The 17,102-nt window shown below is 55.8% G+C and overlaps 1 protein-coding gene across 1 annotated transcript in view; it reads right to left on the bottom strand.

Moving 5' to 3' along the window:
* Positions 1-9,270: 9,270 nt before the first annotated feature.
* The window catches only part of DPYSL5 (dihydropyrimidinase like 5), a 71,774-nt gene continuing 63,942 nt past the window's right edge, over positions 9,271-17,102 (bottom strand). The window contains exon 12 of the mRNA XM_065400407.1: positions 9,271-9,356. Within this exon, the coding sequence (XP_065256479.1) occupies positions 9,271-9,356 (86 nt within the window). The remainder of the gene's footprint in view (positions 9,357-17,102) is intronic.

Consider the following 17,102-nt stretch of genomic DNA (forward strand, 5'->3'; position numbering starts at 1 on the left):
CGAGGGAGCGGAAGGCATGCTCCAGGAAGGAGGTGTGCGGTTTGGGGTAGAAGACTAGGAGGTGTGTACTTTGGTTGAGGTGAAAGGAGGAAACTACCTTGGGAAGACATGTGGGGTGGAGACACAGTGAGACTTTGTCTTTACGGAAGGGGGGGTCTGCCATCATGGCCACTAGCTCACTGACAGGACGTGCTGAGGTGATGGCCACCAGGAAGATCACCTTCATAGAGAGGTGGGTGAGGGAACAGGTGGCAAAGGGCTCAAAAGGGGGGTTGGTAAAGGCAGAGAGGACCAGGTTGAGGTTCCAAGAGGGGACAGGCTATTTCACGGGAGGAAGGACATTGAGGAGTCCCTGGAGAAATGCGGAGGTCATTAGATGAGTGAACACAGAGAAGCCATCCATGGGAGGAAGGAAGGCACGGAGAGCGGATGTTGCAGACAGCTGTGGTTCTGCGTTAGAAGATTTGGAATGCTGGGGAGGGGAATGGGAGGGCGAGCGGGGAGGTGGAGATCGATGTACCAGCATTGGCGAGGCCGGGAGGGGGCTATAAGGATCACGTCCCTCAGTTCTTGTGTATTTTGCGTAGGACACAGGGGAGGAGGGGAATGGGGGGAAAGGCGTAGAGAACATCAGAACGGTCCATCTAGCCCAGTATCCTGTCTTCCGACAGTGGCCAATGCCAGGTACCCCAGAGGGAATGAACAGAACAGGGAATCATCAAGTGATCCATCCCCTGTCGCCCATTCCCAGTTCCTAGCAAATAGAGGCTAGGGACACCATCCCTGCCCATCCTGGCTAATAGCCATTGATGGGCCTATCCTCCATGAACTTATCTAGTTCTTGTTTAAACCCTGGTATAGTCTTGGCTTTCACAACATCCCCTGGCAAAGAGTTCAACAGGTTGACTGTGCGTTGTGTGAAAAAAGTACTTCCCTTTGATTGTTTTCAACCTGCTGCCTCTTAATTTCATTTGGTGGCCCCTAGTTCTTGTGTTATGAGGAGTAAATAACACTTCCTTATTCACTTTCTCCACACCAGTCATGATTTTATAGACCTCTATCATATCCCCCCTTAGTCATCTCTTTTCCAAGCTGAAAAGTCCCAGTCTTATTAATCTCTCCTCATATGGAAGCCGTTCCATACCTCTAATCATTTTTGTTGTCCTTTTCTGAACCTTTTCCAATTCCAATAGATCTTTTTTGAGATGGGGCGACCGCATCTGCACGCAGTATTCAAGATGTGGGCATCCCATGGATTTAAATAGAGACAATATGATATTTTCTGTCTCATTATTTATCCCTTTCTTAATGATACCCAACATTCTGTTTGCTTTTTTGACTGCCGCGGCACATTGAGTGGATGTTTTCAGAGAACTATCCACAATGACTCCAAGATCTTTCTTGAGTAGTAACAGCTAATTTAGACCCCATTATTTTATATGTAGAGTTGGGATTATGTTTTCCAATGTGCATTACTTTGCATTTATCAACATTGAATTTCATCTGCCATTTTGTTGCCCAGTCACCCAGTTTTGAGAGATCCTTTTGTAGTTCTTTGCAGTCTGCCTGGGACTTAACTATCTGGAGTAGTTTTGTATCATTTGCAAATTTTGCCACCTGACTGTTTACCCCTTTTTCCAGATCATTTATGAATGTGTTGAACAGCACTGGCCCTAGTACAGACCCCTGGGGGACACCACTATTTACCTCTCTCCATTCTGAAAACTGACCATTGATTCCTACCCTCTGTTTCCTGTCTTTTAACCAGTTACCAATCCATGAGAGAAGTAGATGTAATAGTAGAGTAGACGTGCAGTCCAGGGAACAAGAAGGGCGTCGCCCTGAGAGCGCAGACCCAGGCCTCATCAGGAGCAGAACAGGGGTAGTTTGCTGTTCTGTGGTGTTGCAAAGAGGTTGCAGTGAGGCGTGCCCCAGTGGTAGAAGACGGATTGGAGAGTGGGGTTGTGGAGTTCCCACTTGTGGTTGGCATGGAAAGAATGGCTGAGTTTGTCTGCCAGAAAGTTGCTGGTGCCTGGGAGATGTACGACATGTGGGGTGATTTGGTATCGGAGGCACCAGTTCCATAGGCAGACAGCTTCCACACACAGAGAGGGGGACCGGGCGCCGCCCTGTTTGTTTATATAGATGAGTGGTGTCATGTTGTCGGATAGGACTTGGACATGGTGGGAGTGGAGGCACTCCAGAAAGGCTTGGCAGGCCAGACGGACTGCTCAGAGTGTGAGGATGTTGATGTGCATCCATGCTTCTCGAATGGCCCAGAGGCCCAGAGCTGTGCGGTCGTTGAGGTGGGCGCCCCAGCCCACTAAGGATGTGTCTGTGGTGAGGGTGGCAGTGGGTGTGGGGGGGTGAATGGCATGACCACTAGGACCGTGGAGGGGATGCGCCACCAGGAGAGGGAGGTCAGTACATAGGAGGGGAGGACCAGCGGTTTGGTAAGCGAGTCTACCTGTGGATTGTAGACTGTGCGGGGGAGGACGTGAAACGGTTAATGGGCATCGCCTACCACAAAGCGGAGGAATTTGCCATGAGCAGGGTGGATGGCTATATGAAAGTATGCATCTTTCATATCAAGAGCCGCGAACCAGGCTCCGTGGGGGAGGCAGGGGACAATAAGAGGGAGGGTAACCATCCAGAAATGAAAGTTGTGGATGAATTTGTTTAACTTTTCTACCCAGCAAGACTAGTTTCTTGGCATTGTGATCTGGCGGTGTCGATTTGAAGTGCTGCTGGCGGGCACGTGCAGTGGCAGCATTGATTACCAGAGACTTTGGCGGTGGATGGGTGAACAGAAAATCTGTGCCCTTGGAGGGCACGAAATAGCGGTGTTCTGCTCACTTTGGCTTGGGGCACAAGAGGCAGGCATGTGCCACACCATCTGGGCCAGTTGTAAAATAGCCGAATGAATGGGCAAGGCTGTGCGGGGGGTGGGGTGGGGGATCCCGGAGGTTGAAGAATGTCCAGGAATTGGTCTTGGGGGTCCTGAACATTCTCTACCAGGAGGTTGAGGACCATTGAGGTTGGGTACCGGAACCAAGGGTCAGTGGCATGACCGTACTCACTGTGCCCAGGGTCAGAACTATAGGAGCGATAAGGGGAGAGAGCTGTGTCTGGTTCAGAAGATCAGTCGGACTCCCACTGCTCCGGGAAGGGGGGAGCCGATGGTGCAAGCGGTACCTGTGATGTCGGAGGATGGTCAACCAGGAGAAGGGACTTGGTCGTCATCAGTGCTGGTGGAGAGGGACAGAGGATGAGGGGTTCATCGGCCGGAGTAGGGAGCCTATCGCCTGCTGGTGGTCCGGAACGCGGCAGAGTAAGCTCTGCTGTCGGTGTTTTAGGTAATAAGTGGTCTGGAGTGCGCGGGACCGGGAGCACCGTGTTGGAAAGACCCGGTGAGGTCAATGCTGCCAGGAGTGATGAAGTGGGTCCCAGGGCCAGAATCGGTGGGGCCAGCTGAGAGCGGCGGCGTTTACAGCAATGCTCCATGTGTGCTTTCTTCGAGGCCAGTGCTGAAGTCGAAGCCAGACCATCCGCTGTTGCATGCAACTTCTCGCCCGACCGATCCCGGCTTGGGGAGGAAATGCTGCATTCTGAGGTGGTCCCTGTCAGGAAACCACCCTTGTGCCTGTGCTTCTTCTGCACGCAGTGGGGCTTCAGCAGTCCTGGCGGTGCTGCATAGGAGGGCCCAGGTGAGGTGCTCACCGTTGGTGAAGGACATCGCTCCGGTGGTTCTGTTGGAGCGGGGTCTTGCTTTGCACATGGCCTCCACCATGAGAAAATTGCGGAGCCGAAGCTTGCGAGCTGCCCGGGTCCACAATGGAAAAGAGCGGCAAATGGAGCAGTGAGAGACCATGTGGGCTTCGCCCAGACAGTACAGGCAGTGGGCCTGCTTGTCGCTCGCTGAAAAGGAGCAAGGGCATGAGGCGCAATTCTTAAAGTCGGCTTGATGGGGCACAATCCCCTGGCTGGGGAGAGGGGAGAAGCCCCCGAAGGGGAAAGTCCAATGAAGAACCTAACTACGGACGAAAGAGAAGATAACTAACTAAAACAAGGAAACTACATCGAGTGAACAAGGTTGAACGCAATACTCTTAGGTGACTCAGAGCACGGAGGGACAACTCTGGCCATGCAGCGGCAAGAGGGAGTTGGAGCAGCGTCGGCCCTCACAGCCTCATTCACACCACGTGGTCGACGCACGACGTGGGCCAACAGACACTACTCTGAACAGTTCCGGCTCCAGCGCACCCACACTTGGAATCCACACAGGGACCAGCACTCGGAGAAGAACACGTGCATAGCGGTTTGAGAGCCAAGCTGTCGTATGACCAGGTACAACCAGGGGGATGGTCTGAGCTCGGCGGACTCTGCGTGGTCACCTCTCGTGAGGCCGGACACCAGCCATCTGTTGCTGACCCACTTGAAGACCTCTCCAGACTTTTGGGGTCACTGTTGGTTTGGGATGCTCTCTAACCTATTGCGTTTGTGCGTATGGGCTGGAGACAGTGAAAATCCTCGTGTGTTGTACTGCTTGTGCCAGCCAGCCATCAGATGGACACGCCGTGTCCCCATTGAGAGTAAAGTTACCTAGAGCTTTGGGTTGAGAAAAACCCTGGGTGAACCCCCTCCCCAAGCGCATGCGGCTCCCTCCCCCGCAGAGAGCTGACCCCCTCCAAAGCCCATGTGGCCCCCCCGCAGTGAGCTGAACCCCCCCATCGGCTCCCCCTGGCGAGCTGAGCCCCCTCCCCAAGCGCAGGCGGCTCCTTCCCCTGCAGCATGCTCAGGCTCCAGCAGGGGAAGCAGCAGGCCACAACACTTGCTCTGGATCAAAATCAAGTTTTAAGCCAATCTAAGGATTTCGGGGGGCCTGACTGATTTCAAATACTTGGGGTTGGCAAGACTCCCCCAGTAAAGTAGGGTCACAGGGCCCTTGGCTAAGGCAGCCAGCAAGTGTGACCGCGCTGGGTCTGCCCTGCATGAGAGGAGGTGTAATGGGGAGCGCTGGTGTCGTTATGCACCTGGCAGACCCCCTCCCCCAGCAGTGCTGTCGGGAGCCCGGGCCCAGAGTGCGGTATGGGCTCAAGTGGGTCGGGTTCCCCTGTGGGCGCAGGACCCATCGGTGAGGAGCTCGGCCCAGCTGTGGCGCATGGGCAGTGGACCAGGCATTGAGCTCAGACTGTGAGAACGATCTTTAATGAGCAAACAGAAACATATGGCATGTCTCTAAAACCGGCCAATACAGACTATCCAACAGGGGAGGTGCCAGGGCTGCCCAGAGCCAAGTCTCTGCCATGGGCCCGGGAGCCAGCACCCCCGCCCGGCCGCTCCCACACCTCCGGGCCTGGGAGTCAGCACCCCCGCCCGGCCGCTCCCACACCTCCGGGCCTGGGAGTCAGCACCCCCGCCCGGCCGCTCCCACACCTCCGGGCCTGGGAGTCAGCATCCCTGCCCGGCCATTCCCACACCTCAGGGCTTGGGAGCCAGTGCCCCCGCCCAGCCACTCCCACACCTCCGGGCCCAGGAGCCAGCATCCCCGCCCAGCTACTCCCACACCTCCGGGCTCGGGAGCCAGTGCCCCCGCCCAGCCACTCCCACACCTCCGGGCCTGGGAGCCAGCATCCCCGCCCAGCTACTCCCACACCTCTGGGCCCGGGAGCCAGCACCCCCGCCCGGCCGCTCCCACACCTCCGGGCCTGGGAGTCAGCATCCCTGCCCGGCCATTCCCACACCTCAGGGCTTGGGAGCCAGTGCCCCCGCCCAGCCACTCCCACACCTCCGGGCCCAGGAGCCAGCATCCCCGCCCAGCTACTCCCACACCTCCGGGCTCGGGAGCCAGTGCCCCCGCCCAGCCACTCCCACACCTCCGGGCCCGGGAGCCAGCGTTCCCGCCCAGCCACTCCCACACCTCCGGGCCCAGGAGCCAGTGCCTCCGCCCGGCCGCTCCCACACCTCTGGGCCCGGGAGCCAGCACCCCCACCCGTCCACCAGCGCCCCCGCCCAGCCACTCCCACACCTCCGGGCCCGGGAGCCAGCGCCCCCGCCCAGCCACTCCCACACCTCCGGGCTCGGGAGCCAGCGCCCCCGCCCGGCCACTCCCACACCTCCGGGCTCGGGAGCCAGCGCCCCCGCCCGGCCACTCCCACACCTCCGGGCTTGGGAGCCAGCGCCCCCGCCCGGCCACTCCCACACCTCCGGGCTCGGGAGCCAGCGCCCCCGCCCGGCCACTCCCACACCTCCGGGCTTGGGAGCCAGCGCCCCCGCCCGGCCGCTCCCACACCTCAGGGCCGGGAGCCAGCGCCCCCACCCGGCTGCTCCCACACCTCCTGGCCCGGGAGCCAGCGCCCCCGCCTGGCCACTCCCACACTTCTGGGCCCGGGAGCCAGCACCACCGCCTGGCTGCTCCCACACCTACAGGTACCAGCTAGTGGAAAAAGTGCACAAGTTACATTTCACATTTCACGCTACCCCAAAGGAACATGGAGGAGAAACACAGGAGAAGTTGCTCGAGTCCACTGAGAACCGGCCCCGGGCTCAGGGCTGCTGCTTGTTCTTGTTCTGCCAGACGCAGATGGTTAAAGCACAGGAGTGTGCAGCCTCGCGGCCAACACGGTTTAGCACCATTATGTGAGAGAGGTGTGGCTCGTGGCTGGGACTCCCGTGGCCAGCACATACTCGGGAGCTGGATTCCTTGCTGCTTCCATTGATGGACGAGTTGGGGTTCACTGTGGTGTCCGGATGCCCGAGTCCATGACCGCCTGGCACAGCCTCTGCCCAGCATGCAGGGCTGAGCTCCGACCCGCGAGCGGCCAGGCCGGGAGGAGTCGCTCTTGCCAAGTCCTGAGTCCCTGGAGCGGCAGCCGTCCAGGCAGAGACCCTGCTCATCTCAGCCAGGCCCAGCAGACGGCCACTAGGCCTTGGCTGCTCCTGAGTCTCTGCAGAGGGAAGGTGGCCACCGCAGCCAGGAGGACGTCCCCAGTGGCTGGCCCAACCTCAGGGAGAGATGGCAGCGAGGCAGAAGATGGGGGGGACTCGTGGGGCCTGCATAGCAGCAGCACAGTGGCTGGGGGGCCAGGGCCTCCTGGAGGCTGTGGCAGGTTCCGACAGCAAGGATGTCACAGGGTTGGGGAAAGAACAATGGGCTCAGGGGGACCCCCCATCCCCTAACAGCTGGCTTCTGGCTCCAGGGGCTCTCCCACCTCCCAAGAGCCGGCCACTGGCTCAAGGGACCCTCACCCTCAACAGCCATCCTCTGTCGCCAGGGGACCCCCAGCCCACAACAGATGGCCTCTGGCTCCAGAGACACCCTCCGCCTCAACAGCTAGTCTCTGGCACCAGTGGACCCCCAACTCCCAATAGCCGGCCCCTGGCTCCAGGGATGCCCCCAGCCCCCAACAGCCATCCTCTGGCTTGAGGGGGCCCCCACCCTCAATGGCCATCCTCTGTCGCCAGGGGGCCCCCACCCTCAACAGCCAGCCTCTGGCACCAGGGGACCCCCCATGCCCCAACAGCCGGCCTCTGGCTCCAGGGACCTCCCCACCTCCCAACAGCCGGCCTCTGGCTCCAGGAATCTCCCTGGCTCTTGGCTTGTGAGCTTCTTGGGGCAGGGACTGGCTGCGCTCTGGGGTGCTGGCTCTCACGCGCCCCGAGGAGGATCCCAGAGCTGACCCCGCAGGGCTAGCAAGGGGCTCCCCTGGGGCTGGGAGAGGGCAGGGTTGGCTCAGGAGCACCCCATCCCCCCCAGCCGGATCTCAGGGCCAGTCTGATTTCACTGCGAGCGGCCCCACTGGCAGGTCTCTGGGGCACAGGGGGTGTCCCCTCCCGCCATGGTGCCCCAGCTGATGGAGCAGCCCAATGACACTGCTACAGGGAGGGTGGGAACAGGGCCAGCCCACTGGCATTGTCAGGGGGTGGGGGAGTTAGGCCAGCCCACTGGCACTGCTAGGGGGAGGGGGAACAGGGCTAGCCCACTGGCACTACTGGGGAGGGGAGAACAGGGCCAGCCCAATGGCACTGCCGGGGGGGGGGGGGAAGGAACAGGGCCAGCCCACTGGCACTGCGGGGGGGGGGGGGGGCACATCAGGCTCAGGGAAGTTTGGATTTTTCAAACTCCTGAACCTGGTTCAACTGGGAGGTAGCTTCATTGGGCTCGTTCCCATGGCAACCACCTGCAGGGAGGGGGAAGGGACATACCCATTCAGGAACTCAATGCTTCCCAAGGGGGCTCGGTCCATCACCCATCGAATGGAGCCCAGCCACAGGGTGCTGGCCAAGGGCTAGGATAGAACCCAGGAGTCCTGACCCCCAGCCCCCCACCAGGGATGTGTGTGTGTGTGTGTGTTGGGGGCGGAGGTTAGCAGATCCCCACAAGGGATGTGTGTGTGTGTGTGTGTGTAGCACATCCCCACACAGGGATCTGGGGGGGGGGGAGAGTAGCAGATCCCCACGCAGGGATGTGTGTGTGTGTGTGTTGGGGGCGGAGGTTAGCAGATCCCCACAAGGGATGTGTGTGTGTGCATGTGTGTGTGTAGCACATCCCCACACAGGGATTTGGGGGGGGGGGAGTAGCAGATCCCCACGCAGGGATGTGTGTGTGTGTCGGGGGGGGGGGGGGTAGCACATCTGGACATAGTCGGGGCCCTTGCTCCGTGTGCACCAGGGAGGGGGGCCTCACCCTCCTTGCTGAGCCTGCTGTCCATAGCACGGAGTGAGCAGCCTGATGGGGGAGGTCCTGCGCCCCCTTCCTGCCATGGGGCCCGGCCCTTCTCCCGCTTCTCCCCTAACGCTAATGACACAAACCACCTGGGATTATTTTCACGTGATGCACAAACAAGTCAAAACTCACTGATCCAAACCCAACGTGCAAACAGAAAAGGGAACGTAGAGGCCGCCCTCCCTCCCTCCCCCCGCCCGGCCCGGCCCGGCCCGCACCAGCGCCCCACCTGCCCCACACTGCACGCCGTGGGCCCAGGAGCCCAGCTTCGCAGCCGGCAAAGCAAACGTTATCCCACAGAAAGGAGCTGCAGTCGTGCGCGGGTGCATGGCCACACCCGCCATGGCCCGCCCGCAGCCTCCTCCCAGCGGGCGCTGCCGCCTGGCGGGACTGGATGGCAAACAGCCCTGCTGGACAGCACTGTGGTGTCCCGGTGCCCGGGGGGGCGTGGAGGCGGCACGGCCAGGTCTTCCAGTGGGGGCGGGGCTGGCAGGAGGAGTGGGGAGCTGCTGCTGCGTCCTTAGTTTGGGGACAGGTCGCTGGTTTTACCAAATGCCGCTAGACCTGCCTCCGGGGGGAGCGAGAATCCGGGCCGAAGCTCGCTTTGGAACGTGGTCATCGATCTGAGAACCTGCAAGGAGAGGGGCAGCGGGTCAGCACCACGGGGAGAGGGAGGGAGAGAGATCCCATCCCCGCCCCGCCGGGGCCCCCGTCCGACACTGCTCCCACACCGACACCGACGCCCCCGCCCACCCAGTCCAGGGTCCCCGCCTGGCACTGCTCCCACAACGACACCCCTGCCCACCAGTCCAGGGCTCCTGCCTGGCACCATTCCCACACTGATGCTCCCACTCACCCAGTCGAGGGCCACCGCCTGGCATAGCACCCACTCCAACACCCATGCCCACCCAGTGCAGGGCCCTGGGATGGCACTGCTCCCACACCGACACCCCACCTGGCACCACTTCTGTACTGATGCCCTTGTCCACCCAGTCCAAGGCCCCCGCCCGGCACCCACACCGACGCTCACCCAGTTCAAGGCCCCGGGACGGCACCGCTCCCACACACCCTCCACCCAGTCCAGGCCCCTGGGAGAGCGCCACTGACACACCCACCCCTGCCCACCAGTCCAGGGCTCCCGCCCGGCACCATTCCCACACCGATGCCCCACTCACCCAGTTGAGGGCCACCACTCGGCACAGCATCTACACCAATGCCCATAGAATCATAGAATCATAGAATATCAGGGTTGGAAGGGACCTCAAGAGGTCATCTAGTCCAACCCCCTGCTCAAAGCAGGACCAATTCCCAACTAAATCATCCCAGCCAGGGCTTTGTCAAGCCGGGCCTTAAAAACCTCCAAGGAAGGAGACTCCACCACCTCCCTAGGTAACGCATTCCAGTGCTTCACCACCCTCCTAGTGAAATAGTGTTTCCTAATATCCAACCTGGACCTCCCCCACTGCAACTTGAGACCATTGCTCCTTGTTCTGTCATCTGCCACCACTGAGAACAGCCGAACTCCATCCTCTTTGGAACCTCCCTTCAGGTAGTTGAAGGCTGCTATCAAATCCCCCCTCATTCTTCTCTTCTGGAGACTAAACAATCCCAGTTCCCTCAGCCTCTCCTCATAAGTCATGTGCTCCACACCCCTAATCATTTTTGTTGCCCTCCGCTGGACTCTTTCCAATTTTTCCACATCCTTCTTGTAGTGTGGGGCCCAAAATTGGACACAGTATTCCAGATGAGGCCTCACCAATGTCGAATAAAGGGGAACGATCACGTTCCTCGATCTGCTGGCAATGCCCCTACTTATACAGCCCAAAATGCCGTTAGCCTTCTTGGCAACAAGAGCACACTGTTGACACATATCCAGCTTCTCGTCCACTGTGACCCCTAGGTCCTTTTCTGCAGAACTGCTACCTAGCCATTCGGTCCCTAGTCTGTAGCAGTGCATGGGATTCTTCCGTCCTAAGTGCAGGACTCTGCACTTATCCTTGTTGAACCTCATCAGGTTTTTTTTGGCCCAATCCTCTAATTTGTCTAGGTCCCTCTGTATCCGATCCCTACCCTCTAGTGTATCTACCACGCCTCCTAGTTTAGTGTCATCTGCAAACTTGCTGAGAGTGCAGTCCACACCATCCTCCAGATCATTAATAAAGATATTAAACAAAACCGGCCCCAGGACCGACCCTTGGGGCACTCCGCTTGAAACCGGCTGCCAACTAGACATGGAGCCATTGATCACTACCCGTTGAGCCCGACGATCTAGCCAGCTTTCTATCCACCTTACAGTCCATTCATCCAGCCCATATTTCTTTAACTTGGCGGCAAGAATACTGTGGGAGACTGTGTCAAAAGCTTTGCTAAAGTCAAGGAATAACACATCCACTGCTTTCCCCTCATCCACAGAGCCAGTTATCTCATCATAGAAGGCAATTAGGTTAGTCAGGCACGACTTCCCTTTGGTGAATCCATGCTGACTGTTCCTGATCACTTTCCTCTCCTCTAAGTGTTTCATAATTGATTCCTTGAGGACCTGTTCCATGATTTTTCCAGGGACTGAGGTGAGGCTGACTGGCCTGTAGTTCCCCGGATCCTCCTTCTTCCCTTTTTTAAAGATGGGCACTACATTAGCCTTTTTCCAGTCATCCGGGACCTCCCCCGATCGCCATGAGTTTTCAAAAATAATGGCTAATGGCTCTGCAATCTCATCCGCCAGCTCCTTTAGCACCCTCGGATGCAGCGCATCTGGCCCCATGGACTTGTGCACATCCAGTTTTTCTAAATAGTCCCGAACCACTTCTTTCTCCACATAGGGCTGGTCACCTTCTCCCCATATTGTGCTGCCCAGTGCAGCAGTCTGGGAGCTGACCTTGTTTGTGAAGACAGAGGCAAAAAAATCATTGAGTACATTAGCTTTTTCCACATCCTCGGTCACTAGGTTGCCTCCCACATTCAGTAAGGGGCCCACACTTTCCTTGACTTTCTTCTTGTTGCTAACATACCTGAAGAAACCTTTCTTGTTACTCTTAACATCTCTTGCTAGCTGCAACTCCAAGTGTGATTTGGCCTTCCTGATTTCATTCCTGCATGCCTGAGCAATAGTTTTATACTCCTCCCTGGTCATTTGTCCAATCTTCCACTTCTTGTAAGCTTCTTTTATGCGTTTAAGTTCAGCAAGGATTTCACTGTTTAGCCAAGCTGGTCGCCTGCCATATTTACTATTCTTTCTACACATCGGGATGTTTTTTTCCTGCAACCGCAATAAGGATTCTTTAAAATACAGCCAGCTCTCCTGGACCCCTTTGCCCTTCATGTTATTCTCCCAGGGGATCCTGCCCATCTGTTCCCTGAGGGAGTCAAAGTCTGCTTTTCTGAAGTCCAGGGTCCGTATTCTGCTGCTCTCCTTTCTTCCTTGTGTCAGGATCCTGAACTCGACCATCTCATGGTCACTGCCTCCCAGGTTCCCATCCACTTTTGCTTCCCCTACTAATTCTTCCCTGTTTGTGAGCAGCAGGTCAAGTCCAGGGTCCTGGGATGGCATCGCTCCCACACCGCCGCCCCCGCCCACCCAGTCCAGGGCTCCTGGAACGGCACCGCTCCCATACCAACGCCCCCGCCCACCCAGTCCAGGGCTCCTGGGACGGCACCGCTCCCACACCGCCGCCCCCGCCCACCCAGTCCAGGGCTCCTGGGACGGCACCGCTCCCATACCAACGCCCCCGCCCACCCAGTCCAGGGCTCCTGGCCAGCACCGCTCCCATACTGACGCTCCTGCCAAAGCCTCCCCCATGTGTACATGAGCTTTGCGCTGAGGGTGGGCACATGAAGCTGTTACCAAGCTCTTGCTTTCCCGGTGTCCCAGCTCTGAGCTGGCACCAATCCCTTTGAGGCATTAAGGGGAGAGAATGGGAATCCAGGGCAGCTCCCAAGGGCCCCATGCTGCCCAGAGCTGGGCACCTGCCCACGCCACGCCGGCAGCTATACATAGTCCTAAGAGCAGAGTCCCACTGCGCTAGGTGCAGAATCCCTGGAGCTATGTCTGGGGCGGCCAGGCCTCTCCCATCACACCCAGCAAGGAGAGTGGGAACTCAGGACTGGCTCTAGCAACTTTCCTGGCTCAGGCAGCGTTAACAAAAACAGGGAATTGGTCAAGGACATCCTCCTGGATGCCCCAAAATGCCATGTTTCCACAAAGAAATTATGCTGGGGAAAAACCACCCAGAAATGTGGATGAGGCGCTAAAACAAAAATCCCATATCTAAAGGGTGGGGAAAGGGAAAGTAAACGGCAATGAATGTAAATTACATGTTCAACATTGTAGGTGACTGGTAAGGGAAGCCAAAGGAATCAACGAAATATCAATGGTCAACAGGGTTAAAGAGAATAAGAAGGCATCTTGTAATTGTATTAGGAGTAAGGAAACCCCTAGGTCAGGCACAGGTCCAGAGCTAGAGGGTAAAACCTTAAAGAGCGATGTGTAAAAGGCAGAATCATTCCATAGCTGGTTCTGGGCTGTGTTCGGGACGAAGCAGGAAGATGTATCAATTCCAGATGATGTTGTGGGTGGGACATAAAGTTACCATTGTAACAAAGGAGGATGTGGGCAGCATCTGCTCCAGTTAAACACTTTCAAATCAATGGGCCTGGATAAGCGACATCCCAGAGTCTGAAAGGAACCAGCTGAGGAGCTCTCTGAACCAGTAGGGTTAATTTTTAACAAATCTTGGGAAAGCTGGGACACCGCAGAGGACTGGGGGGCTGCTAGTGTAGTTGCAGTATTAGAAAGGGGCAAAAGGGACGGCCCGAGAAGTACAACCCTGTTACCCTGACATCGATCCTGGGCACAACGGCATGGTTTATTTCACTGGAGTTCACCATGACATTGGACTCAGTACTGCATGACAGTCTGGTTAAAAAACCTTGCACTATATGGAATGAGCAGATGGATTACAGCTTGGCTGATTGACAGATCTCAGAATGGAGTTATTAATGGAGACCCATCGGTGAGCGGGGCAGTTTCTAGCGAGGTCCCACTGCGATCAGTTCTTGGTCCAACATGAGTTAATATATTTATCACTGGCTCACGCAGGAGATAAATCTTTGCTGGTAAAGTTGGCAGATGACACACAGATGGGTGGGACAGTAAATAACAAGGACAGGATCCTGCTACAGAGTGAGCCGAACTGCCTGGTTAAATGGTCACAATCCAACAAGATGGGTTTTAATACAGCCAATGCCAGGTAAGGCCAAGAACGCAGATTCTATCTACAGGGCGGGGGAGACTGTCTTGGAAAGCAGCGACTCATCTATAGCCTGGAGCTGGAAGAGTAAATTTCAGCTCACAGAGATTTAGGCAGAGGAGAGAGAAGAAGAGCCACAGGAGGCCGATGTGGCTGCCTAAGGAGCTCTTTCGCTGTCTAAAACCCAAGAGGGATCCACACCGGAAATGGAAGGAGGGCACGTCCCCAAGGAAGGGTACATGGGAATAGCACAAGGGTGTAGGGACAACATCAGGAGAGACAAGGAAAGAATGAGTCGCAGCTGGCGAGGAATGTTCGAGACAACAAGAGGTTCTACAAATAGGTCAGACAAAACAGAAAGATGAAGGAGAGCGTGGGCCCGTGGCTCAGCCGAGGTGGTGAGCTGATAACGGAAGATGCGAGGAAAGCAGAGCTGCTCAATGCCTGCTTTGCTTCAGTCTTTTCACTAAAAATACCATGTGACCGGACAACTAGCGAAGTTCCTCTAGACAATAAAGGGGGAGGGCTGTGCATCGGGCTAAGTAAAGCTCTTCTGACCAATCTGGATGAATTCAAGTCAGCGGGGCTGGATGTTAGTCACCCCAGGGTGCTGAAGGAATTAGCTGAAGAAATCTCAGCCCTACTGGCAATAATATTTGTGAACTCATGGCTGACAGGTGAGGTTCTGGAAGACTGAAGAAGGGCTGACATAGGGCCCATCTTTAACAACGGGGGAAAGGAGGAGCCGGGGAACTACAGACCAGTCAGCCTGGCTTCGATACCTGGGAAGCTACTAGGGCCATGTATAAAACATTCCATCTGCAAATACCGGGAGGATGGAGGGTGATCACTAGCAGCCAGCATGGCTTTACCAAGAACAAATCATGCCAAACCAGCTGGATTTCCTTCTCTGACAGGGTAACTGATTCGGTGGACGGGGGAATGCAGCGGACATAATATACCTGGACTTCAGCCAGGCTTCTGACACAGTCCCACATGACAGTCTCATAAGTAAGATGGAGAAATGCGGGCTCAACAGAACTACCATTAAGTGGATGCATAATTTGTTAAACAACAGCGACCAAAGAGTAACTATGAATGGACTGATGCTGGATTGGAGGGTGGTCTCAAGTGCGGTTCCACAGGGATCATTTCTGGGCCGGGTGTTGCTGAATGCCCTGGAGGTAGGAATCGAGAGCACACGGATCACGTTTGCAGATGACACAAAGCTGGGGGGAGTTGCAAACACTGTGGAGTTTAGAGCTAAAATTCAGAGGGATCTTGAAAAATTGGAGAACTGGGCTATAGCCAACAAAATGAAATTCAGCAAGGACAAATGTAAGGTGCTGCACTTAGGGAAGAAAAACCAAATACACAAATACAGACTGGGGGATAACTGGCTTGACAGCAGCACCGCTGAGAAGGATCTGGGAGTTGTGGTGGATCCCAGGAAGGACAGAAAAGGTGGGGGAGTTGCATTGTATGTAAGAAAGGAGTATGACTGCTCAGAGCTCCGGTATGAAACTGCAGAAAAACCTGAGGGTCTCTGGATAAAGTTGAGAAGTGTGAGCAACAAGGGTGATGTCGTGGTCGGAGTCTGCTATAGACCACCAGACCAGGGGGATGAGGTGGACAAGGCTTTCTTCCAGCAACTAACAGAAGTTGCTAGATCGCAGGCCCTGGTTCTCATGGGAGACTTTAATCACCCTGATATCTGCTGGGAGAGCAATACAGCGGTGCACAGACAATCCAGGAAGTTTTTGGAAAGTGTAGGGGACAATTTCCTGGTGCAAGTGCTGGAGGAACCAACTAAGGGCAGAGCTTTTCTTGACCTGCTGCTCACAAACAGGGAAGAATTAGTAGGGGAAGCAAAAGTGGATGGGAACCTGGGAGGCAGTGACCATGAGATGGTCGAGTTCAGGATCCTGACACAAGGAAGAAAGGAGAGCAGCAGAATACGGACCCTGGACTTCAGAAAAGCAGACTTTGACTCCCTCAGGGAACAAATGGGCAGGATCCCCTGGGAGAATAACATGAAGGGCAAAGGGGTCCAGGAGAGCTGGCTGTATTTTAAAGAATCCTTATTGCGGTTGCAGGAACAAACCATCCCAATGTGTAGAAAGAATAGTAAATATGGCAGGCGACCAGCTTGGCTAAACAGTGAAATAATTGCTGATCTTAAACACAAAGAAGAAGCTTACAAGAAGTGGAAGATTGGACAAATGACCAGGGAGGAGTATAAAAATATTGCTCAGGCATGCAGGAGTGAAATCAGGAAGACCAAATCACACTTGGAGTTGCAGCTAGCAAGAGATGTTAAGAGTAACAAGAAGGGTTTCTTCAGGTATGTTAGCAACAAGAAGAAAGTCAAGGAAAGTGTGGGCCCCTTACTGAATGAGGGAGGCAACCTAGTGACAGAGGATGTGGAAAAAGCTAATGTACTCAATGCTTTTTTTGCCTCTGTCTTCACAAACAAGGTCAGCTCCCAGACTGCTGCACTGGACAGCACAGTATGGGGAGGAGGTGACCAGCCCTCCGTGGAGAAAGAAGTGGTTCGGGACTATTTAGAAAAACTGGATGAGCACAAATCCATAGGGCCAGATGCGCTGCATCCGAGGGTGCTAAAGGAGTTGGCGGATGAGATTGCAGAGCCATTAGCCATTATTTTTGAAAACTCATGGCGATCAGGGGAGGTCCTGGATGACTGGAAAAAGGCTAATGTAGTGCCCATCTTTAAAAAAGGGAAGAAGGAGGATCCGGGGAACTACAGGCCAGTCAGCCTCACCTCAGTCCCTGGAAAAATCATGGAGCAGGTCCTCAAGGAATCAATTATGAAACACTTAGAGGAGAGGAAAGTGATCAGGAACAGTCAGCATGGATTCACCAAGGGGAAGTCGTGCCTGACTAACCTAATTGCCTTCTATGAGGAGATAACTGGCTCTGTGGATGAGGGGAAAGCAGTGGATGTGTTATTCCTTGACTTTAGCAAAGCTTTTGATACGGTCTCCCACAGTATTCTTGCTGCCAAGTTAAAGAAGTATGGGCTGGATGAATGGACTGTAAGGTGGATAGAAAGCTGGCTAGATCGTCGGGCTCAACGGGTAGTGATCAATGGCTCCATGTCTAGTTGG

Source organism: Emys orbicularis, chromosome 3 (genome assembly GCF_028017835.1).
Source record: "Emys orbicularis isolate rEmyOrb1 chromosome 3, rEmyOrb1.hap1, whole genome shotgun sequence".
NCBI classification, from domain to species: domain Eukaryota; kingdom Metazoa; phylum Chordata; order Testudines; family Emydidae; genus Emys; species Emys orbicularis.